General features: G+C 41.5%; 4 protein-coding genes across 6 annotated transcripts in view; 2 read left to right on the top strand and 2 right to left on the bottom strand.

The window, feature by feature from the left end:
* The window catches only part of iqgap2 (IQ motif containing GTPase activating protein 2), a 29,092-nt gene extending 15,897 nt beyond the window's left edge, over positions 1 to 13,195 (top strand). The window contains exons 16-39 of one of the 2 annotated variants that reach the window (XM_084025300.1): positions 2,776 to 2,802; positions 3,122 to 3,212; positions 3,721 to 3,888; positions 4,014 to 4,156; positions 4,328 to 4,498; positions 4,731 to 4,814; positions 5,058 to 5,129; positions 5,231 to 5,300; positions 5,549 to 5,757; positions 5,858 to 6,010; positions 6,102 to 6,265; positions 6,406 to 6,630; positions 7,001 to 7,141; positions 8,070 to 8,154; positions 8,305 to 8,537; positions 8,888 to 9,020; positions 9,176 to 9,278; positions 9,363 to 9,504; positions 10,399 to 10,486; positions 10,591 to 10,803; positions 10,901 to 11,061; positions 11,202 to 11,345; positions 12,089 to 12,197; positions 12,589 to 13,195. In XM_084025300.1, coding sequence (XP_083881426.1) covers positions 2,776 to 2,802; positions 3,122 to 3,212; positions 3,721 to 3,888; positions 4,014 to 4,156; positions 4,328 to 4,498; positions 4,731 to 4,814; positions 5,058 to 5,129; positions 5,231 to 5,300; positions 5,549 to 5,757; positions 5,858 to 6,010; positions 6,102 to 6,265; positions 6,406 to 6,630; positions 7,001 to 7,141; positions 8,070 to 8,154; positions 8,305 to 8,537; positions 8,888 to 9,020; positions 9,176 to 9,278; positions 9,363 to 9,504; positions 10,399 to 10,486; positions 10,591 to 10,803; positions 10,901 to 11,061; positions 11,202 to 11,345; positions 12,089 to 12,197; positions 12,589 to 12,702 — 3,243 coding nt within the window. In that variant the 3' untranslated portion in view covers positions 12,703 to 13,195. The remainder of the gene's footprint in view (positions 1 to 2,775; positions 2,803 to 3,121; positions 3,213 to 3,720; positions 3,889 to 4,013; positions 4,157 to 4,327; positions 4,499 to 4,730; positions 4,815 to 5,057; positions 5,130 to 5,230; positions 5,301 to 5,548; positions 5,758 to 5,857; positions 6,011 to 6,101; positions 6,266 to 6,405; positions 6,631 to 7,000; positions 7,142 to 8,069; positions 8,155 to 8,304; positions 8,538 to 8,887; positions 9,021 to 9,175; positions 9,279 to 9,362; positions 9,505 to 10,398; positions 10,487 to 10,590; positions 10,804 to 10,900; positions 11,062 to 11,201; positions 11,346 to 12,088; positions 12,198 to 12,588) is intronic. The other variant, XM_084025301.1, reaches the window with a different exon arrangement.
* Positions 7 to 2,719, bottom strand: f2rl2 (coagulation factor II (thrombin) receptor-like 2). Its single transcript, XM_084025302.1, has 2 exons — positions 1,877 to 2,719; positions 7 to 1,512 (listed from the first exon to the last, which is right to left on the bottom strand). Exons 1-2 carry the CDS (start codon positions 1,938 to 1,940, stop codon positions 455 to 457), a joined length of 1,122 nt encoding a protein of 373 aa, XP_083881428.1. The 5' UTR covers positions 1,941 to 2,719; the 3' UTR covers positions 7 to 454.
* Positions 13,196 to 13,371: 176 nt separating the features above from the next.
* f2r (coagulation factor II (thrombin) receptor) lies at positions 13,372 to 15,703 on the top strand. The gene is made up of 2 exons (XM_084024702.1): positions 13,372 to 13,544; positions 14,441 to 15,703. The coding sequence occupies exons 1-2, from the start codon at positions 13,475 to 13,477 to the stop codon at positions 15,652 to 15,654; spliced, it is 1,284 nt and encodes a 427-aa protein (XP_083880828.1). The 5' UTR covers positions 13,372 to 13,474; the 3' UTR covers positions 15,655 to 15,703.
* A 193-nt stretch (positions 15,704 to 15,896) lies between these two features.
* LOC311023048 (saxitoxin and tetrodotoxin-binding protein 2-like) lies at positions 15,897 to 20,451 on the bottom strand. Of its 2 annotated transcripts, XM_084024703.1 has the most exons (8): positions 20,231 to 20,451; positions 19,457 to 19,599; positions 19,273 to 19,340; positions 18,896 to 19,024; positions 18,660 to 18,755; positions 17,336 to 18,555; positions 17,097 to 17,242; positions 16,890 to 16,951 (listed from the first exon to the last, which is right to left on the bottom strand). In XM_084024703.1, exons 1-6 carry the CDS (start codon positions 20,339 to 20,341, stop codon positions 18,470 to 18,472), a joined length of 633 nt encoding a protein of 210 aa, XP_083880829.1. In that variant the 5' UTR covers positions 20,342 to 20,451; the 3' UTR covers positions 16,890 to 16,951; positions 17,097 to 17,242; positions 17,336 to 18,469. The 2 variants fall into 2 exon arrangements, with proteins under 2 accessions (XP_083880830.1, XP_083880829.1); XM_084024704.1 differs by lacking the exons at positions 18,660 to 18,755; positions 18,896 to 19,024; positions 19,273 to 19,340; positions 19,457 to 19,599; positions 20,231 to 20,451 and adding exons at positions 15,897 to 16,178; positions 16,459 to 16,560; positions 16,645 to 16,755 and having other exon boundaries at positions 17,336 to 17,618.
* Positions 20,452 to 22,051: the final 1,600 nt, after the last annotated feature.

Here is a 22,051-nt window from a genome sequence, read left to right as displayed (position 1 = left end):
GTAGAGTGACTCTATTTGAGTTTATTTATACAGTATATATGGAAAAAAATGTTCTTGTAATATAATGTCAATACATTTCATAACCTTATCTCATTGTAATTGTTGTTGATTTGCACACCAACCTCTCACCTCTACCTAACATGGCTCCATTATACATTACTTCATGATTATGAATGTAAATAGCTTATTTGTTCATTTTTATCTACACTTTGTATGTACATATTATACATGTAATTCAAAACAAAAAAAATCTTGACTTGGCAAAAATACTATACTGTTCCCTTCCCGATGCCTATATCCCTAAAACTGATTTCACAAAGCTCGGTGTTGGTTTGGACCTACAGCGTCACGCTGTAAAATTCACAGTGTACAGTTTATCTTTCCTATTTTTGTTTGGGCTTGTGCTTCCCTGCTGGTTCACAACAATGGTCCAGCAAGCCTTTTCTGTCCAGTCTCACGTCACAGTCGGCATCTGAGCGATCCCGCGCAGGGAGATGAATTGTAGTTCTGTGGCTGCCATCTTGGAAATGAGAATACACAGGAAGGGATCGAGACAACTGTGGAAGCAGCAGAGACACACGGCTACTCTGTAGTATCCATACAGCCGGTCGTCTCCGCTGGAAAGCAGGCTGACGTAGTGGGCGATATGTAGGATGCCGCTAGGCAAGAAACACACCATGAAGATGACGAAGACGAGAGTGCTGACCCTGATGAAAGGTTTCCAGTCACAACGAGATTGCCCTAGGTGATACACCACGGCCACATGGGCATAGATACAGATCAGGAAGGGCACTATGATGCCCAGGCAGACCAGCATCAGCCTATATGGCACCAGTGGGGAATGGGACTTTTCTTCTAGGGGAAGAACATCATGGCAGGTGGTGACATCCAAGTGTCTAACGTGGTAGCTCTGCTGGACCAGGAGCTCGGGCACAATAGCAGCCCCGAACAGGAACCATAAGACCAAGCATGTGCATCCTGCCAGCGTAGTCTTAGCCAGCCTCCTGTACAAAAACGGTCTGACCACAGCCAGGTAGCGATTCAGACTGATGCATGCTATAGTTTGAGCGGAACTGTAAACATTGCCGTAAAACAAGGCTGTGATAAGCCGGCAGGAGATTTCCCCAAATATCCAGTTGTTCCCGTTCAAGTGATAGTGAACTCGTACCGCCAGCGACAGCAGCAGCAGCAGGTCGGACAAGGCCAGGTTCAGGTACAGAACCAACGTGGACAAGGACTTTGTCCTGACTCTGAGGAATGCCAGAATGTAGGCGTTGGAGGGAATGCCCACCAGCATGGCCAGGATGTACGAGGAAGGAATGACCCTGGTGCTGAGGACCCCTTCGGTATAGGCGTTCACCGGGTCCTCCGGTCTCACATACAGCCAGGAGTTAGTGCTGGGATGGAGCACGGCCGTCCGCTGGTTGGTGTGGTTACGTTTGTACAGCGTCCCCTTGAAGGTTTTTGGTCCCGCACCAGGTGCATCATTGGTTTGATTCTTAGTTCTATTTCCTGTAAATGACAACATTGTTTATGGCTTACAAGCAACTTTAGTTTCATAATAAAAGTACGTTTGAAACTACTTTAAAACTAACTACAGTTAATTACGCTGTCTGTTGTCGTCTAGTTGAATACTTTCTAGTTATATATGTTTGATTTTTTTTTCAAAGAATACAAAGAAGCTTTTTCTATCATAAAAGCATGCATTATTTAGTATCCTTTTTTTATGTTGTATTGTATTTACAGCTGTGTTACTTACTTTGCTTTGGAAAATGAGTGTTGATCTTTTCATTAACATATACATTTTTCAACCCTGGCTAAAAAATGAACGCACTTTTCCTTTTGGCAAAAGCTTATGATGTTTTAGTAAACTTACCATCATGTTGAATGGTCTGCACTGCCATCAAACAAATGAGTAGTCCTGGCACAAGGTCGGCCATATCCCCCTCCAGTCTGTAGTCCAACGTTTTTCAGCTCGTCTCGTCTTCACCCCTGTCGCTGTTGCTTCTTCACAGTAAATGTAGGTGTCCTCCACCAATAACATTTGCTGTTTTGCATCTTTGCAGCACGACAGTAGATTCGATAAACGCGTGTGCTCAAGCCTGCTTCCCGTTAGTGTACTGTATGTGGGCGTCAGTTTTGACGGTGCACTGAGCACGTTTCCTGTCTAGGCTTGAAAACTGAATTCCCTTCTGCTTGCGTCAGTAACTGCCCACTGACTCACTGGGGGTAGGAGGACACTGCACAATGGTTCACCAGCAGCTGTGATCCATACACAACGTATTAGTGTTTTGGGCTGATGAAACAAGTTCATTAATGTCTATCTCATTTGTACTGTAAACTTTAGACTCAAATTATGTCACAAAGACACATATTTAATTTCTTTTTTTAATCACACTGCACTTTTATCTCACTGGGATTGGCATCGAGGCTGACGCTGCCACGCTCTCTCAGTACACAATTAGCTGGCTTGGAAATGAGTTGGCCGGGAAATCATGGGTCAGATGCATGTATAAACAAAAAGAAGCTGCTTTTAGTCTGCTCCAGTGTGTTTTAATGCTGACTTCCTTCCTGTTAGCTCTGTGGTTAGGGATATACCCCGGGCCCCACCAGAGTCCTCTAAAATTAGCCTGAGAACCAAACAAAAGCCAGGCTGAATCAACATTCTGTGTGGTTGTTGTGATGTTAAATTGTCAGGGTCTGTGAGTCGGGGCGAGGATATGGTTTTTTTAGTGTAACTGTTGAAAACAACTCACATATTCTCCTTTCCCTTAGATCTTACCTCTGGACAGAGAGGAAATGGTACTGTCTATTATTTTGCTGTTGCTCTAATAGCACCAGTTTGCGTAGTGCTGGTAATCAGTGTTGCTATAGTGCTACTGCCATAGAACAAAATATTCACAATCCTAACTTGATAAATTGCATAATTTACTGTAACTTCTGTAATATTTCCAAAGGTACACATTGAATGTTTTGACTCCAATCGTTTAATAAGATTTCTAATTTGATATCAAGTTAGAATTGTGCGGGCTATGCATGAACAATGCTTTGTGGGTCTGATGTGCAGTTTGGTCTCTTTCCTCTGAATATGAGAAGTGACCTTGTGCTTTTATGGTCGTAGAGCTCTGGAGATGAGTCTGCAGTACTGTGGTTGGACCAAATCCAAGAGGCCATACACACAGCCAACCAGGATGAAGAGGAGGCTCTCACATGTATGTACTCAGAGTTCCAATCCAGTCATCCATACAGTAGAGTAGATAACTACTTAAACACCAGTTCATACTGGTACAACATACAGCTCTTTTTGGATGCTAAGTGTCTTCAATGTTTATGTTGTATTTGTGTGTAGGTATGATAATGCTGCTGCCTGTCTTGGCCAGGACACTCTTGTAAAAGAGATTTCTATTCTCAATTAGTCTTTTTCCTGGTTAAATACAGGTTAAATAAAAATTTAAAAAATACAGGTGTATAGCATCTACTGGAGTACTACATTATGATTGTCACGGTTACATGCAATAAAGGTTTTGTTCCTTTTTTTTAGGTGTGTAAGTTCCTCTACAGTTAAATATTGTAATATAGTTGTTGATTGTGGGCCCATTAGTGTGATGTTTTTTCCTGTTGAGGATTATCCCTCACTAACTCACTCGTTTATACTGTGCTGTTTTCATTTTCATTTTTGACTCAACGTCTGCTTCTTTGGATCGATCTTGGTCACTCTAGTGGCTGGAGCGGTTGCTGATATCAACAGGATCGTGGCCGAGGGGGACTCTCAGAATACTCTGCAGGCTTTGCAAGTTCCCAATGCCGGACTGAGAGCGGTGCTCCCTGAATGTGCTGACACATATCAGGTTGAACTGGCACAGAGACAAACACACAGTGCTGCTGAAGGTAACCTGACTCTCTGCACAAGACCCATAAGAAAGGAAGCTCCGTATTTGAGTAACTGAGAAGTCAATTGATATTCAGATTTGGGTTTCAATATGACATTCAAGGGGTGTGTTCTGTTCGTCCAGGCAGCACTGATAGTGTGTGGGTAAAACATTGCATGAAGGACAGATATGACTACTACTATAACCTGGAGACTGGACAGGGCATCTGGGAGGAGCCTGAAGGATTTGAACACAATGGTGGCCATCTCAGTAAAGAGGAAATCCAGGTACCCCCATGTTATACTGCATAACTTCACTACTCCATTATGTCATTCTGTGTGAACATACTTGATTGATTTCCTTCTTGGATTCTGTGATGTTGATTAAAACCTATTCATTTGTTCAGGTAATATTCACACAATAGATGAACTTCTAAACATGCTTTTTCCCCCCCTCAGAGCGTTCTCAGTTGTTTGACTGCAGAATATAATAGGGAACAGTTATGGATGGCCAATGAATCATTGGTGACCCAGCTGCAGGCGAGGATCAGAGGTTACCTGGTCAGGAAAAAGCACGTCCAGAGAATGGAGTATCTACGCAAGCAGGAACCACATGTGGTCAAATTGCAGGTAGTGTGTGCGGCTCCACTGTGGTTGATGACATCAGATCCACTTCTGTGATTCCTGATGCCACTGTGGCCTATTGAAGCAGTAATAAATCAATAGAGATGATGGAGCAGTGACAATCCCTCAAAGACAAAACCTGGAGAATGATTGACTTAAATACTATTGTATCACTGATGAAAAACACACATCTTGCATTGACATCTGTTTTTGATAATATTTGTGTCCTTTTTTGCAGGCCTGCTGGAAAGGCTACAAACAGAGGAAAATGTACAAAGACAGGATGGATTTGCTTCAGAAAAATGTTGCTTCTATTGTCAAGGTGATGCACTGTTTTCATTTTTAGAAAATAATTATTAAAAAACAATTCTTATTGAATGACTAAACAACTAACGCTATGCACAATATTGCAAGTGAGAGCTTTATCAACAGTCTGTGGAAATCAGGAGCCACAATCTAAGAATTCCAGCTGCAATGTGGATGATGTGTTTAATGAATTATATACCTAATATTAATAACATAGGTCCCATCTCAAAGATCTGACATAAAACGCTGCTGTTTTTAGATCCAGTCTGTGGTGAAAATGTGGAAAGCCAAACGTAAATACAATGAGAGGCTGCAGTACTTCAAAGATCATGTGAGTAACACTTTAGTCAATCGGCATCATGAGCAACATCCTTTGGGTTTCTTGTTGTTTGTTCCATGTTGTGTAAAACTCCCTGTTATCTGTGTGTTTAGCAAAAACAAATAGTGAAGATCCAGGCTTTTCTAAAGGCCAACAAAGCCAGAGATGACTACAGAACCCTGAGTGAGCATTTTACATTCCTGTAGCTGAGCTATATTGATGAATCATTAATGGGATTTGAGACTAGCAACTGTCTGGGACTTTGATTATCTGCATATTTCAACACTGGTTTAAATGAGTATTGTCCTGGTTTTAAAGGATGCGATATAGTTCGTGGTCACTATTTTTCTTTTGAGCTCATCTGACTGTAAGCTCTACTAGTTTGTTGTACTTGTGTGATTTTGCTGACTTTCTTACATGGTGAATCTCAGCCGGGGCCACGGATCCTCCTCTGTCGGTGGTGCGCAAGTTTGTCCACCTGTTGGAGCAGAGCGCCCTGGACCTTCAGGAAGAGCAGGATGTGACACGGCTTAGGGAAGAAGTGGTCACCAATATCCGCTCCAATCAGCAGATGGAGAAAGACTTGAACCTGATGGACATAAAGATTGGACTTCTGGTGAAGAACCGGATCACTCTGCAGGTTGGCAGCCCTTGCTTTTCCTGAACTGTATTCCGGTAATAATATCATGTCTTGTCTAGTTTGTCTACTTAACTCATTTGGTGTTTATTTCTTCGAAAAGGATGTTGTTTCCCATAATAAGAAAATGAAGAACAAGAAAAATAAAGCCAGTAAAGAGGACTTGACTACAGGAGACAGACTGGGTATCAAGGGTCTAAGTAAAGGCAAAAGAAAGAAGCTGGAGGCCTACCAACACCTCTTTTATCTGCTGCAGGTGACATAAAAACTACAACTTGTATCTGCTCAACCTAAAAGGTTCAATATGATATTGATACGTCATACACCTCTCTTTATCTCCCCTTTAGACCAATCCACCCTACTTGGCCAAGCTGATCTTTCAGATGCCCCAAAACAAGTCCACTAAGTTTATGGACACTGTGGTCTTCACCTTGTACAACTATGCCTCGAACCAACGAGAGGAGTATCTGCTGCTGAAACTCTTCAAGACGGCTCTGGAAGAGGAAATCAAGTGAGTTACTGTTAAGTAATGCTACTGCATTTGTCATTGTATTACCTTGTGATTGAAATTTCCAAAACAGGTGTACACGTTTTGTTTGTTGTATGGCAGATGGTACTGATCAGCTGTACCGTCTTCTCCATGTGTCTCAGTTCTAAGGTGGACCAGATCCAGGACATTGTGACGGGGAATCCAACCGTCATCAAGATGGTGGTGAGCTTCAACAGAGGGGCACGCGGCCACAACACGCTCCGGCAGCTGCTGGCTCCAGTGGTCAAAGACATTATCGAGGACAAGAGTCTAGGCATCAACACCAACCCAGTGGATGTGTATAAAGCCTGGGTGAACCAGCTAGAGACGGCCACCGGAGAGGCCAGGTAGGGGGACAGACAGTGGGGGGAAGTTTTGCTGAGGGGTGGTGGTCCATTGGTATGGCCCAATGTTTACTATTCAAGGTCATGTGTTTGTGTGCAGAGTGGTCAGTTTTGTTGACCTTTTGTTATGAGTGCCAACAGGTAGATTTGCATGTCGTATCCTAATTACTGCTTACCCTTTTCCAAAGCATTTAAGTTTAAGTTTAGTTTCCTTTTTTCTTATTTTTTTTAATTTTTTAACACCATACATGATTGATACCAACAATGCCTTGTAATAAATGTAGGAATTTAATCAGTTTATGGTATGTTTTTGTCGTAATGTAGAGAAATGGACAACAATGAGCATGTGCCTACTGTTGCTTTCATCCCACAGCAAGCTGCCTTACGAAGTGACTCCCGAGCAGGCCATGTCACATGAGGAGGTACGCAGCAGGCTGGAGGCCTCCAGTCTGGCGTTACGGTCTGCTACTGATAAGGTCTTGAACTCCATTGTGTCCTCACTGGATAATATCCCGTAAGTTTCAGGAGCTATTTAGTGTCAGTGTCCTCTTATCTTCCTATTGGTCAGCATGATTATGTCAGCTCTTTTTTAAGGAAGAACAAAATAGGATGTGTTTTTGACGTTCGCTATTGAAAGTGTTCTTACAAAATTATCCAAGACTTGATGGAATTTCTTTCTATGAGGTCATAATTTGGAGTGGTTGTTGGGTTTTACTTGAGCATTTTATGTTAAGCTGCCCCTGTTATTCTGTCTCCGCTATGCATTCTGCAGTTGGATTCTTGACATCAAATTTCACATTTATGTGGTGAAAGTAATTGGAAGGATACTCGAAACATAGTTTTCTCTTTGTACATGATATATTATTGTTATTTATTTATTACCTAGTGTTTTTTAAATCTGTTATTGTATTTTCTTGTCCTTCAGCTGAGTTTTTACATTCTGATTTAACAATACAATGAAAGCAATGCGACAAAAATAGGGCTAGCCGGGATGCGATCATGTGCTTCGGCATGTAATTTGCCTCCATGTGGCTGTTAAGGTTTAAAGTGCCTGAGACATGGTCATTACCAGATGATTATTGTGTTTGGAGCAAGCAGTCATCTGCTCAGACACAAAAACTCTGCTTTGTGCTTCATTAGTCATACACAAGTAACCCAGTTGTTTCATTAGGACGTGCATTTTCACATTTGGATTATTTCTTTAATTTAAAAGAAAATGACATACCACTAGATGGTGCTAAAGGTATTTATGTCTGTATGTATACACATAAAGAGAAGCTGAAAGCATTACATACTTGAAGTTGTTAATACAAGTATCAATGCTTCAAATAAGTCCCATTATTTCCCCTGCTACACGCATGTTATATCATTTGTCCTTTAGTGTGTGAATGCATGTTGTTTGTCCTTTGATGTCCCATCGGTGCTTTTTGTTTTGCATGTAGTTATGGTATGAGATACATAGCAAAAGTTCTGAAGAACAGCCTCCATGAAAAGTTCCCAGATGCCTCAGAGGATGAGCTGATGAAGGTAGAGTCCCTCGCATGTTTGCAAATATTTTTGTTGCATTCACAGTGTGTTCACATTCTGCTCTCACTGTCCTCTCTGCATGCTTTGTTATTGTGAGCAGTGTAATGTTAGATATGGTTTTAATGATGCATTCTCTTCTTTTTGTGACAGATTGTAGGAAACCTGCTCTACTACCGCTACATGAACCCAGCCATCGTGGCCCCGGATGGCTTCGACATCATCGACATGTCGGCAGGAGGGCAGCTCCACGTAGACCAGCGTCGCAACCTGGGGTCTGTGGCCAAGATGCTACAGCACGCTGCTGCCAATAAGTTGTTCGAGGGCGAAAATGCACATATGACACCGATGAACAACTACATATCTCAGACTTATGAGAAGTTTAGGTAAGAAACGGGAGCGGTTAAGTCAAGATACTGAGAATTTAAGTAAATCCAGTCGACATGTTTCACTTGTACAATCAGGAACCAGTTGAGCTGACACGGTGAAAATATGGGTAATCCTGGCAAAGGAAGAAGCTATTATGTGCTGTATCAGCAATTGGGACATTGGGAATTCTGGCAGACCTGTACAAACACTTTGTGGTTGACTCATCTTTACGGGAAAATCCACATCAACTGTAGTTGCCTAGAAACTAGTCAACATGAGCAATTTAAACAAGTTAAAAGAAAGAAAAAGTCAGTAAAGTTGACCTTTTGACTCTTGCCACTAACTACTGATATTCTTCCTCTTCCAGGTCCTTTTTCCAGTCAGCATGTGATGTCCCTGAACCCGAGGAGAAGTTTAATATTGATGAATACTCGGACATGGTGACTCTAAGCAAACCTATCATCTACATCTCGATAGATGAGATCATCAATACCCACTCGGTAAACCCAAGCAGATATAACTCACCACAGGAAGTCATTCAAGTTTTTTAGTGAACAATGAAAAACTCTTAAATAAGACGATCATGAATCATATGGCCTCCCTGCATAAATACAGGTACAGAACTAATCAGGTCTGTATTTTTTCATTTATTCAGCTGCTTCTGGAACATCTGGAGGCCATCTCACCTGACCACAATGATCTGCTGCATGAGCTGCTGCAGGACCTGGGAGACGTCCCTGATGTCGAGACATTGCTTGGTACTGTCAAACAAACAATATCTATCTCTCCATCAATACATATGTAAAAATAACACTTTGACACGCTGATCTGTTCTATTTCAGGTGAAGGAGCGATAGATCCTAATGACCCGAACAGAGAGAGTGCTCTGAGCCAGCTGGCCAAGACGGAGATCTCCCTCACGCTCACTAGCAAGTTTGAGCTGCTGGAAGGAGATGACAAAGACTTGAAGACTCTAATGACAAAGTAGGGTTTTTTTGTAAGAGGATGCTGAGACAAGTTGCTTCATTTGATGTTGCAATCATCTGAATTCTTCCATTATGATTATCCATAATCCAGTCTTAGATGTATATTTAAAGCCGTTTTCCTGAATCATTCTTACTCAGAAATACTCAATATAATGTTTGAGATTGCTAAGAGTTCTGTTTGATGCACTGTACTTCACCCTTCACAGTGTGTTTCTTTGTGGCTATCACTCAGTAGCATATCTTTGTTGTCTTTCCTGCTCTCCTACCGCTTCCTGTCCAAAAAGGAAGAGGTTTGGTGCTCAGCGTTATCTTGCCTGTAAACATGTATCCGTCTGGATCTGTTTCTCACAGGGGACTCTATTTGAGAGTTGGTCTCTCACTTCTCTTTGGCTTACACTTTCTTTTTTTTCAAGTTGCAAAATGTAAATGCAGGATGTCTCTGTGTCTTCTAAATTTGGTTGTAATTGCATAATGTGTTTTACGGCCCTGCGAGCAAGACTTTGGCCACCAGCTGTAGGAATTCAGCATGAATTAAAAAAAAGAGATGACACTAGTGGATCCAAGCCTGCAATTAAAGCTAATGAGAAATTCCTCTTTTCATTATCTAACCTCCCGTCAGGTTTCAATACAATCTGATCAGATTTTGAGATAACTGGACAAACGAATAGACAAACATAACAGAGTTGGTGGACTTGACGCAGTTAAGAGAAGGTGATGTTATATCAGTGAGACTACAGTCTTAATTAAAGGATGGGAATTACTATTTAATTCTTCTGCATACTGTACATGCTTTCCCAAATCAAATCCGTTTCGGCTTCATATATTTTAGGTTGAGGTGACATTACGTACTAATGAACTACAACAAAAATTATTTTCTTATTGTGTGTATCAGGACGAAAAAGCTTATAGTGGATGTGGTCCGGATTCAAGCTGGAGAGTCCTTGCCAGAAATCCTTGAGACCGCATCGACTGACGCGCAGGTGATATTTTGTCCTTGTTTTCCCTCACGCATACTAGATACCCAACTGCCAAATTAGAGTTCTACCAGTTTTTTTTTACTTCATATACGACTTTGCTCCTGAAGGAGTCGGAGCATGCTAAGATTGCAGAGCGCCGGGCGGTCCAGGATGCTCAGACTCCAGAGGGTCTGAAGAGCAGCCCGGCGGTACTGGAGGACAGCCAGCTGCCTCTTGAGCAGAAGAAGAGAAAGATCCTGAGGAACCTCCGTAACATAGAGCAGGCCGGCTTTCTCACTGCCAGTAACAAATACCAGGACGTTATCAATGACATATCGAAGGTACACAAGCAGCTCTTTGTTCACATAAGGAGAGGCACGAGGCAACATGTATGACTGGGTCTGTTCAGGTTCTGATTCTGTAACGTGCCTTTGACAGGATATCCGCTACCAAAGACGCTACAGACAGAGGAGGAAGGCCGAGCTTGTGAAGCTCCAGCAGACACTGACGGCACTCAACTCCAAAACCGCCTTCTACCAGGACCAAATGAACTATTATGACACGTACATCAAGACCTGCCTGGACAACCTCAACCGGAAGTGAGTTGTACCTTCAACCTCCTGTGGGCGAGAGTTTTTCAAACATTTCTTCTCACTTTCTATCATTTCTGTTTCTGGATGGTCGGGTTGATAGGGGAGGATTTCTTGTGATTTTTCTTTGTTGCGTTACCTTTGTCCAGGAACTCCCGCCGATCTATAAAAGTGGACAGCAAAGGAGAAAATAAGGGCAGTAAGAAGTGGAAGCCACAGTCTCTGAAGTACACGGCAGCAAGGCTGCATGAGAAGGGAGTCCTCCTGGAGATAGAAGATCTTCAGACCAACCAGTGAGTTCAGCTGTTTAACTTTCACGGCTGTTAATTATTATTATTACATACAAAGACAAAGGAAAGACAGTGTAAACTACACAAAACTACACAACAGCACGGTCAAACTGAGTACAGTCCGAGCTGTCACAGCAGAGCGTGCGCCATCTTTAGTCGAGTAAAAGGCAATTTAATGTGATTCTTTTCCACTTGAAAACTATCCCCCACCTAACCAACCTACCTGTCATCATCATTATTTCAAATGATTGTGTATCACCTTTCAGCATTACTCAAGACACAAACAAAGAAGACAACTATGCACCATATCACACAATGCAGAACCATTTATTAGCGAGTGCAAGCAAGCAAGGCGAAAGCTTTTCCATACAATTTGTGGGTTTACACAAACAATAATCTGTAGTTTCCATCATTTTAGTTTTTATGTTATGCAACTTGGTTATGAACAGTTTTTTTTTAAATATACCAAACTCAGGGAGTGCCTTGTCAGCTTCCTTTTGGTGGAAAGAGAAATAATATGATAGAGGTATTGTTCAGTGAGATGATATCTGCCTTCATGCTTCATCTGTTATTCTTAAAACCATGACCATGCACTTTATTGTGTTTCTGAGTTCAAATGTGAAACTGCACCAGAGTATATAAATACAATGATAAAATATACTGTATTTTGTTTTTGAATTTCTGCAATAATATTACAAAATGTGTCGTCATTAATCTTATGTTATTGCCTTTCTCTGTTTTTTCAGGTTCAAAAATGTTATGTTTGAAATTTCCCCCACGGAGGAAGTTGGGGATTTCGAGGTGAAGGCAAAGTTTATGGGCGTTGAGATGGAAAAGGTCCAGCTTCATTTCCAGGTAAACATTTCCCAAACGTGGCAGAATATCATAAAATGAAGTTACTCACCGGTCAAACTAAAGCTTGACGACAGATAGTTAAATGTCCTTTTCCACTCATTGGACAGGAAATATCACAGAAAACAATAATGGACTTATTGTTGTAGTTAATTCCCTGTATATATTTATGTATCAAGTATGAACAAATATGAAATATACATAGTTTACAAATAAGGGTGTGTACAGGAAGGACCAGGCTGTAAATTCAGGGTCACAAATTGTTTGTAAATTATTTACTGAAAGAAGTAATATAATAATTGGATCTACTCCATATAGAAAAATTAAATAAGCACCTTATCTCAAAACTGCACAGTTGAAAAGCTTGTTTGTGTGTTTGTTTGTTCGTGTCCAGGACCTCCTTCAGCTCCAGTACGAAGGGGTGGCCGTCATGAAGATGTTCGGCAAAGCCAAAGTCAATGTCAATTTACTTATCTTCCTCCTAAACAAAAAATTCTATGGGAAATGAGAAAGTAAAGAGCGAGTGGAAGGAAGCGTCAGGAGAAGTGAGTGAAAACAGATTGTGCCTTCGTTCAACAAAAAGTCAGAAAACATCAAATGTTGCAGGAGAGAGTCTTATATCATCTTATTCTAATTTAATGGATCACACTATGAAACGTTGTCCAACTAAATGTTCCCACTCTGTAATTTTCCATGTTGTGATTGTAAATTTGATGTCATTTTTAAGAATGAAATTGTAATGATATTCATGTTTTGTATGTAAAAGCCAGGAAACACACTGTTATTGTTACCTTGTTTGTTGAAACGACTGTCTGTTAGTTCAAAAACGTCACCCGGGAACAACTTTCCAGCCGGCCTGCATGGCTATATGAAATACTGTAGCGTACCAGTGCCTTTTAATTAAGAAACATGTTTAAATTAATAAAAAAGCTATTGCGATTTTAACATATAAGTGATTTCTAATGTTTGAATAATATGTATAATAAATTAAACATGTCTACGATTACTTGTTGTTCCTCATGCGTCAGTCATATTATTGGTACATATCTATATTGTTTTATTTTTGTGAAGCAAACTCCTTCCTCATGAGGTCAAATATCACTGGTGCACAGGGTTTCTCTGTAATGGGGAGGAGATGTGGAGGGGAGGCGGAGTATGATCCTCTCTGCTCTGTAATAACATGTTTGATGCTGGCACAAAAACACTTAAGGAAATTCAGGCGAGGCGATCATTTCAACCCATGTTAGGTGTTAGACAGTTGCAGGGTCTCCAGTGAAGCCATGGTTCACCTGTCAATGGTGTTGTTGGTATTGTTTTCCCTCCAGAGCTCAGCACTCGCCTCCCACAATGGTAAGTAGCTTTTTGAACTATAAATGGTACAGAACTCTGAAGTAGCTCACAGCTGAGTATTGTTTAATTGTGTATAACAGATTTGTACTCGCTGTGTTTTACATTTAAGGCTGGTATATTTCTATTACCCCTCGGATTGAAAATACATGAGGCACTTCCTGTTTTAACAGTCGCTCTGCCTGAACGACACGGTCGCCCATATACTGTATGTCATAAATATCTGCAGTACTTTCTGGTCTGTTGCAATACTTTTAATTGACAATGACTTCACCATTCCTACATGCCTGGACCGATTAGTGACTGCAGGAATGTGCCATTAATGACAACCATAAATCGAATTTCTGTCCGAGGTTATCTGTGAATCATTTTTAATTAAGGCAATTATCGCAATTGGCTACATTTTCTCGAGGATAGGCTACTGTACCTTAATACAACTCGGTGATAGTTTTGGTTTCTATTTTACATTTATTTGTTTGTTAAGTTACTTTGCAGGTTGACACAATAGGATAATATAATAGTAATAATAATCAGCACGGAAGTTGACATTCTACATAGAGTACTTTATTATAGAACTATACTTATTTATTTATTATTACTTTACTATATTTATTTAGATGCTAATACTTTATTTTACAATATTTTTAAATTTAAAAAAAGAGAAGATGATTGATACTAAAACACCTCCACTAAGCCTATCCTGTTAAAGATGTGAAGTACGGCATCATATATTTATAAAACAAAATTATTCTTGTAAAGAGACAGATTATCCGAATCACAGAAATGCCAGAGTTTCATGCTTATTTCAGGATTTTATCTAGAAATAAAAAGTAACTGTAAGGTGTGAAATCTGTACCATCTAATAGTATTGTGCTCCGTCTCCCTGCGTCTCTTTGCAGGCTCGATGCCGTTCCTGCGGACTTTCTCTGGTCACTTTGTAACAGTGACTGATGAACCTGTGGACTACATTGACCTGTCTCTGTCGGACAGTTTTAGGGATGACGGAGGGTCCGGCTCGGGCTTGGAGCCTGTGAAAATACACAAACCACACCGCCATCCCCAGAAGCACTATTTCGTCTCCGAGGATGCAAAATGTTTCCTCCGGGGTCACATGACAACGAGGTTCGTCCCCACCGTTTACACCCTCGTCTTCATCATCAGTGTGCCCCTCAACCTTGTTGCCGTGGTGATGTTCATGCATCACGCTCGTCCCAGAAAACCAGCGGTGATCTACATGCTGAACCTTGCCTGCGCTGACCTACTGTTCGGCCTTCTCCTCCCCTTCAAGATTGCATACCATTACCATGGCAACAACTGGATCTATGGCTCCTTCATGTGCAGAGTTGTCACAGCAGCTTTCTACTGCAACATGTATTGCTCCGTCCTGCTCATGACGTGTATCAGCGTTGACCGTTTCCTGGCTGTGGTCTACCCCATAAACTCGCTGACGTGGCGCAGCCCTCGGACGGCCTCGGCTGTGTGCGCTGCCATGTGGCTCCTGGCCCTCGGAGGAGTGTCTCCTCTCCTCATCTCTGGGCAAACCCTCTATTTGTCAGACCTGGGCATCACCACCTGCCACGATGTGCAGGATGTGGAAAAACTACAATCGTACTATCGTTACTTCTTCCCCATCTACACCTCCGTCTTCTTCTTCATCCCTCTTGTCTTCACTGCCGTCTGTTATGTCCGTATTATTCAGGCTCTGGCAGAAGTCAATGTGGTGAACCGCTCCAGGAAGACCCGAGCCGTGGTGATGGCTGTGGTCGTGCTGGTGGTGTTTATGGTTTGCTTCACCCCCACCAACATCATCCTGATGGCTCATTACGTTCAGCTGTCCCACAAGTCCAGTGACAGTTCGTACCAGGCGTACCTGCTCTCCTTGTGCGTAGGCAGCCTCAGCTGTTGTTTGGATCCCGTCCTGTATTACTTCGCCTCGTCTCAGTGCCAGAAACAGGTGGCCGCACTGCTCAGATGCAGGTGGCTGGCACAAGCGGAGAGCAGCTCAGGAACACAGAGTACAAGAACCAGCGGGCGGAGAGACAGCGGCAGGTCATGCAAGATGGAGACGGTTCAAACTGGCCCGGGGAGCCTTTATAGCCGGCTGGTGGCTTAACTATATGGACATGAGGAGCCTGCTACACTTTTCCAAATTACAGTGTTGTTGTAAATCCTTGCTAAGGAAATGGGTTTGGGTTGGCTCAAAAGAGGACTTACTGTATTTACACTTATATTAGTGAATAAGTGAAAGGGTTGAATCTTTATTTTTGTTTCATATTCTATAATGTATTTTCAGTGAATCATAGCAATTAAACAGCATATAATTATAATAATAATAGAGCTTTAATCTGCAGAGACATTACATTTGATGTAGTAACTGCATGAGACGACAAAAACAGCAGTTTTGACACCACAATCTTTATGCAATTCAGTATATCATTATCTGTTATAGGTTTTTAGAAGTAAATATGTAAAAATCATCTCTAGATTGTACTGCCCTGGCATGCATAGAATAGATGATTTGATCAAAACAAAACTACGTTACATACATATTTTTGCTTAATACAAATGTTGCTGCATCTCTTCACCTTTTTTTTATTGCTGCTCACTCTGTACTGCTTTTGTCGTCGGGGCAGAGCTCTAAAATAGGAAAAGATAAAAACAGAATCTATGAGAGAAGAAGAGAAGAGAGCAAATATTCTCTGAACATCATGGAGAAGATTGCCATTTCCGGACCATGTGCATTGTTCTTCATGTACTTCAAGTTTGCTGCATTAAAACAGTGTGTCATCATGTTTAAATGTTGCATTTCATCTCCACCTTGTGGCAACTTGTGCAGATTACTGTGTCTTATAAAGTCTCACAGGTCCAGCTTTGTTTTTTAGCCACAGTCATTACAGGTTACTGAAGACTTACTGACCTGTTTTACCATCGTAGCTATAGAAGTTCTCTGGAAAGCTCAGGCATCCGACTTGTTTCTGGAAAATCTCAACGTCTTTGGGATCTATTTTTCCAGTCCTTGCTGGAAAAAAAGGGGTCATAAATTTTAAAAGGAGTTCCCAACTTTGAAACTGAGCAACTATGTTTAAACTGATGAGGAACTTACTGAACTGCAAGATGTATCTACCGGTGACACCCCCGTTTCGAAAGGTGTCTGTCCACAGCAGGCAGTCGGAACAAGTCTGTAGAATATGTCCTTTGTGGACTGACAGGTTTTCTTTAAAAGCAGAGAGACTTGATTATTATGCAATATTATTTATATGGTGATAGCTGTAATGTATATTATTATAAATCCTGTTAATATCACGCTGAAGAAATAAGCTGCCTTATCTTATTTCAAATGTTACTTACTGCGAAATGTTGTGGCAATTCCTGAGACTGTTGCATTTACCTCCCCCGACATACACCGATTACTGAGACACAAGAATATGTTGTGTTTTCACAAACTTCAAATGTAACATATTGTCTGAAAAGGTAAACCTTCTGTTGAATATTGTGTTACAAACTGGTTTTAAGGATGATTCCAACACATTTAATGAACTAAATTGCCACACTTACAAGCAATGGTCTCCCCAACGTAATGTCACAACTTGACTGTCGGAAGTGGGAGACAGGTCTATCCAGGAGCTTTTCAGAGACTCCAGTGCCTTGTGGTAGGGCTTGGGATCACCAGCTCCCATCACATACACCCATTTTCCAAAAACCTTCATACAAAAAGTCATGCAACAAAATGTGCTTATTGATGATGTGCTTTTTTTAAATCAAATCTTTGGGATCAATAACATGAGCAAACTTACCAGTTTGGGGTCCTCTGGTATAAAAGGTCTGACCATCTCCTTACAGTCGGGTGCAGATGCAGCACTGAGGGAAGTGAGAGCCAACAGAAATACAACAGGCAGAGCCATGATGAGACGCTGGGATTGAGGATGAGCTGGAAGAGGGAGAGTCGGCACTGTAGAGGATGTCGCTGAAGCTGCACCAGAAGACCTCTAACGCTGACTAATTTTCCCTCTGGGGTTTCAAACAAATACAGGTCGTTGTGCAAGTGCCACAGTAATAATGGGGAGGAGGGGGTTTCTACAAACTCTGATGCACCGGGGACATTTTTTTTAAATTACCATGCAGACCCATGCAGATTTCCTTTGCTCAGCAGTGAATGGCCATCTCAACAGTCCTCTGTTGCCTGCAGCGTTGCCCCTGAATGAACCCAGGCGATGTGCCAAGACTTGAGACAGTTGAGCCATTTACAAAGGGCCTGAAGCAGCTTTTCTTCAGTTGAACGGAGGTTATTTCCCTGAGCCTGAGTGGACTCCTTGTGGTGACAGTTTAAAACTCTTCTTTCTCCCCCCCTAACAGAGACGTTACCCAGCAACGGTCTTTATTGAAGTTTCTGGGAACAGCGGCACATTTGAGAAGAGCTGTAATAGTTCTGATGAAGCATTTCATGTTGATACATGGTTAAGAATGTCTTCTAATTTGGAAAAAAGTTAAAGAAACGTTTTTCTGAATACAGGTAGAAATAAATAATGCGAACACAACACAGAGGAAGACTGAAAGCTATTTTATTTACTTCACACACCCAGTTGGAAATATACTCAACTATTTGCAGATTGTTTAATCGATTTGAAGGAGGCATATGAGTGGGTTTTTCAGCCATTACGGTACCTGCCACAATCTGCCAGGAGCTAATCAGGTGTTCCATTTCCTAAACTAAATCATGACAAAACAGCTTAACAGGCAGAGACACACAGTAATAAGTACACAAGTTACTACACGTAGCAGCAGATCTAACGACACGACACCTGCAGGTTCTGCACTCGTTGCTGCGACTCAAACCAACTGTATCATGACTAATGCAAAGCAGATCACTGTTATAACACTACTGGAAGCGTTTGGCTGTTTGCATGCAGTTCAAAGTGCCGTGCTCTCCTTTACTTTGCAGTTGTTACATCAGTTTCCTCGTTCTCTGGATTCTCAGCAGCAGGTGAAGCGGGCTCCCTGTCATCTGGACACAGTTCTGAAATAGGAGAAAGTGGTTGAACAGCAAAGAAAGTAGCATTAAGAACTACGACTTTGATGATTTAATTGGCTACAAGATACAGAGCTTAAATGTTGGCTGACCTGTTCCTCCAAAATGGTACTCTGGCAGGAATTTAAGACACTCGGCCTGCTTCTTGAAGGTCTCTAACTCCGATGGCTCCAGAGCGCCGGTCCGTGCTGTAAAAGAGGAGCCAGAGGAATAAAACAAGGTGGGTGAGGTGGTGATAATAAAAAGAAACCAGGGGAGATGATGGTCAAAATACAGACCAAATTCTGTGTTTATTTACAGTTTTTAAAGGGAAAAAAAATGGCCTTACTAAAGAGGAAAAGGTATCGTCCCTTTGACATGCCGTCAGGGAGGAGTGTGGTGTCTTCAGACAGGAGGCAGTCAGAGCAGGTCTCATAGTACTTCCCATCATGATATGAAGTGTGACCGTTGATATTAACTGTGGTAGAAAAACAAGGCTTTCACTTTAATGGGCCCACAATACATACATACAATATTATGGAATATAAATGAAATAAATTGAAAATCAAATCGAAATGTAATAATATAGATATTCGTATCATGCCTCTGTTGCCTGACTATTTTCCCAGGAAACCCAACTATTATCATAATGTTATTTGGCTGCGTGCATTACCTACATTACATTACAAGTATTAAGAGTTTTATTTTAACTATAAAAATACATACAAGTGGTGTGACTGGTCATCCCTGAGATGCTGGCATTGGCGACACCCTGAAGGCATTTATCTTCACTTCTGTAATGAGACAAAACATGTTAAAAGGAGTAACAATCCACATCAATATACACTCTTTAACTTTACCATTTGTATGTGAGAGAAAGTGGAAAATAAAATGTCTGCAGTGTCCTTACAGGCGGTCGGACCAGTAGATGGTGATGACTCCACTGTCTGAGGAAGCCGACAGATCCACCCAGGAGCTGTTTACTGACACCAGGTCATTCTTCAGGCCGGGCTGGTCCCACGACCCCACATGGAGCACCCACTTCCCATAGATCTACCACAAACACAGAGGTAAGACATCCACACAACTCACTCACAAGACTGAGCTGCTTATCTGTGTTAGAGTCCAAAAAAACACCTTGTTTTCCAATAGATTACAACACGTTTGAAAGACATAGTGATAGCAATATCCCTATTTTGCCATTGACAACTATTACAACCTGATCTGCTGAGGAGCAGAAAGATGATTGAAAGCTTGAAAAGAGCTTATTTGACCTTGTGGCGAGATTGTTTTATGAAATACTTAATATTAATAATATTGGTTTATATCCTAGGGAAAAGACTTTGGTTTGTTATCTGCTAAGAATTGCAATTGAATTAAAAATGTACATTTCTACTACAGATAACAATGATACAATGTGCATGAATATGCATGGGATATTGGATATGCTTGAGCTTTACTAATGTAACACGATAAACAGAGATAATATATAAAAACCAGTAACTACACAAATGCACAAGTATTGTTATTCTTAAGAGTGATACAATTAATGACCATTTGTGTTAGTTACTTTTAAACACACAGTAGCTGTACTCAGCTAGTCAAGGTCTCTAAGATACAGTGCTGTGCTACAAAGCCTCCTCATATATGATCATGATCATAATGAACGGTCGCTGATACTCACAGGGCTGTGGCTGTCCAGTACCAAAGGCTTAACCAGCTCTTTACAGTCCGGTTCAGATGCAGCACCGAGGGAGATGAGAGCCAGCAGAGCTACAACCAGCTGTGCAGCCATGGCTCGAGTCAGCAGGCAGCCAGAGAGCAGCGCTAATGTCAGGGATCCTGCCAGCGAGAGCCTCCTCAAAGCAACCAGGGGAAATGTTCTGGAACAGTGGGATGGGCCACACACACACAAACACACACACACACACACACACACACACACACACACACACACACACACACACACACACACACACACACACACACACCATCGCTTTCGAATCCAGTCAGCAAGGACTTGCCCTATTTATCCCATTACATAACAGTCAGCTGGCAGAGTCTGAAAAGCAAGACCCCTGCAACTTTCAATATGTGAACACCCCCTGCACAGAGTCACACACAGGCACAAAGGCAGAAACAATACAAAGAAACACACACACACACACACACATGGACATTACAACATCTTTGACATCACGTAGGTTTCCACTGGATGGGTGAGAACTTACATAACATGCCTCCATGCTTCATGTGCTTCTTGTCAAACACGACGGCCAATCAAGGACATGTCAGCACTCTAATATTGTGCTTAGCAAACACACTCTTTGCCAGATGTTGATCTGAATCAGCTGGCCGGCTCCGTCAAAAAATTAAGTCCAAAGTCCAGACACAAGAACATTGTGATGACAAATCAACAATGTGTTTGTTTAATATTGGGTAATATACCAAAATATCAATTACAATTTCCTGTCATGTCCCTATAGCTAGAAGATATGGTCTGTAAAGACTGTTAAGCTTTGTGGATGTTTCATGTGTTGGGTATGTGGGTACCTTCTGACTGTTAGTTTGTGGGGTTTTTCTCTACAGATAAAGATCTGGATTACATCTTCAAAGATACAGTAAGTGCAGGTTATTTAAGTCCCCATACAGTATATTCTATTATGTAAATCATGTGTGTGTTTCACTCTTTATTCATGTGCATTGACAACGGCACAGTGTTACATAACACAGAAAAACTACATTGAGTTGGTATGTACTGATTCTCATCACATATTGAGTCAGGGAGAGATTTGAGTTTCCTTTTGCAGAAATTACATGAGAGGAAGTTTAACTACTGTTTGATGATTAAAAAAATAAGGTGAAAAGCCACCATCGATCTCATCTTTCAGGGAACCCGCCACACACAGTGCAAGACAACTTCCGAAAAGGCTGCAAAAGTTTCTCACAGCCATGTAAAAGGTTTTGTTTCAATCCTTCAAGGGGCCCTCGGACAAGTAGACAACAGGAAAGAGTTAGTGTTGAGGTAGAAGCGAGTTGCATGACTGATGCAGTCCTGCTTGGTGTTTCCATCTGTGATTGTCCTAACACATTTAAGTTATAAAAAGTCTTGCTGGAGGCTGGCAGGGTCAGGAGCTAGAAAGTACAGACAGATGGAAGCATCATGAGGTATTTTTGTTCATATGCTTTTGTATTTTAAAATAATGAATGTAAACTTGTATTTATTGTATAAACCTTTCCTAAGTTTATGCCCTTAGTTCTCACCGAAACATAAGTATAAATCTCTTCCTCTGACTAGCTAGAGCTGTCCTTTGCCCTTGTGATGTGTATTGTAGCTGTGTGTCGGGACCTCACCATTAGGACTACACAATGCGGTCTACAAAAGCCCTCACATGCGGTCAGGACAAAGGAACAAAGGAGATAAAAAACTACAACTGCCATTTTAGTTTCACTTCTCACCTGGGTGCGAAGTGCAACGTCACACAACTGGTGCCCTATTGGCTGA

The sequence above is a fragment of the Eutrigla gurnardus genome (genome assembly GCF_963514095.1).
Source record: "Eutrigla gurnardus genome assembly, chromosome: 13".
Classification (NCBI taxonomy): domain Eukaryota; kingdom Metazoa; phylum Chordata; class Actinopteri; order Perciformes; family Triglidae; genus Eutrigla; species Eutrigla gurnardus.
This window is presented reverse-complemented; position numbering and strand designations above follow the sequence as displayed.

What these genes read in the sequence shown, in the direction of transcription:
- f2rl2 (XM_084025302.1), bottom strand. Translation starts at nt 1,940, where the DNA reads ATGGCCGACCTTGTGCCAGGACTACTCATTTGTTTGATGGCAGTGCAG. An exon ending in GCAGACCATTCAACATGATG is followed by an intron (nt 1,513 to 1,876) that starts GTAAGTTTACTA and finishes TGTCATTTACAG; the next exon opens with GAAATAGAACTAAGAATCAA.
- f2r (XM_084024702.1), top strand. Translation starts at nt 13,475, where the DNA reads ATGGTTCACCTGTCAATGGTGTTGTTGGTATTGTTTTCCCTCCAGAGC. An exon ending in AGCACTCGCCTCCCACAATG is followed by an intron (nt 13,545 to 14,440) that starts GTAAGTAGCTTT and finishes GTCTCTTTGCAG; the next exon opens with GCTCGATGCCGTTCCTGCGG.
- LOC311023048 (XM_084024703.1), bottom strand. Translation starts at nt 20,341, where the DNA reads ATGGCTGCACAGCTGGTTGTAGCTCTGCTGGCTCTCATCTCCCTCGGT. An exon ending in TACTGGACAGCCACAGCCCT is followed by an intron (nt 19,600 to 20,230) that starts GTGAGTATCAGC and finishes TGTTTGTGGTAG; the next exon opens with ATCTATGGGAAGTGGGTGCT. An exon ending in ACGATACCTTTTCCTCTTTA is followed by an intron (nt 18,756 to 18,895) that starts GTAAGGCCATTT and finishes CCTCTTTTACAG; the next exon opens with CACGGACCGGCGCTCTGGAG.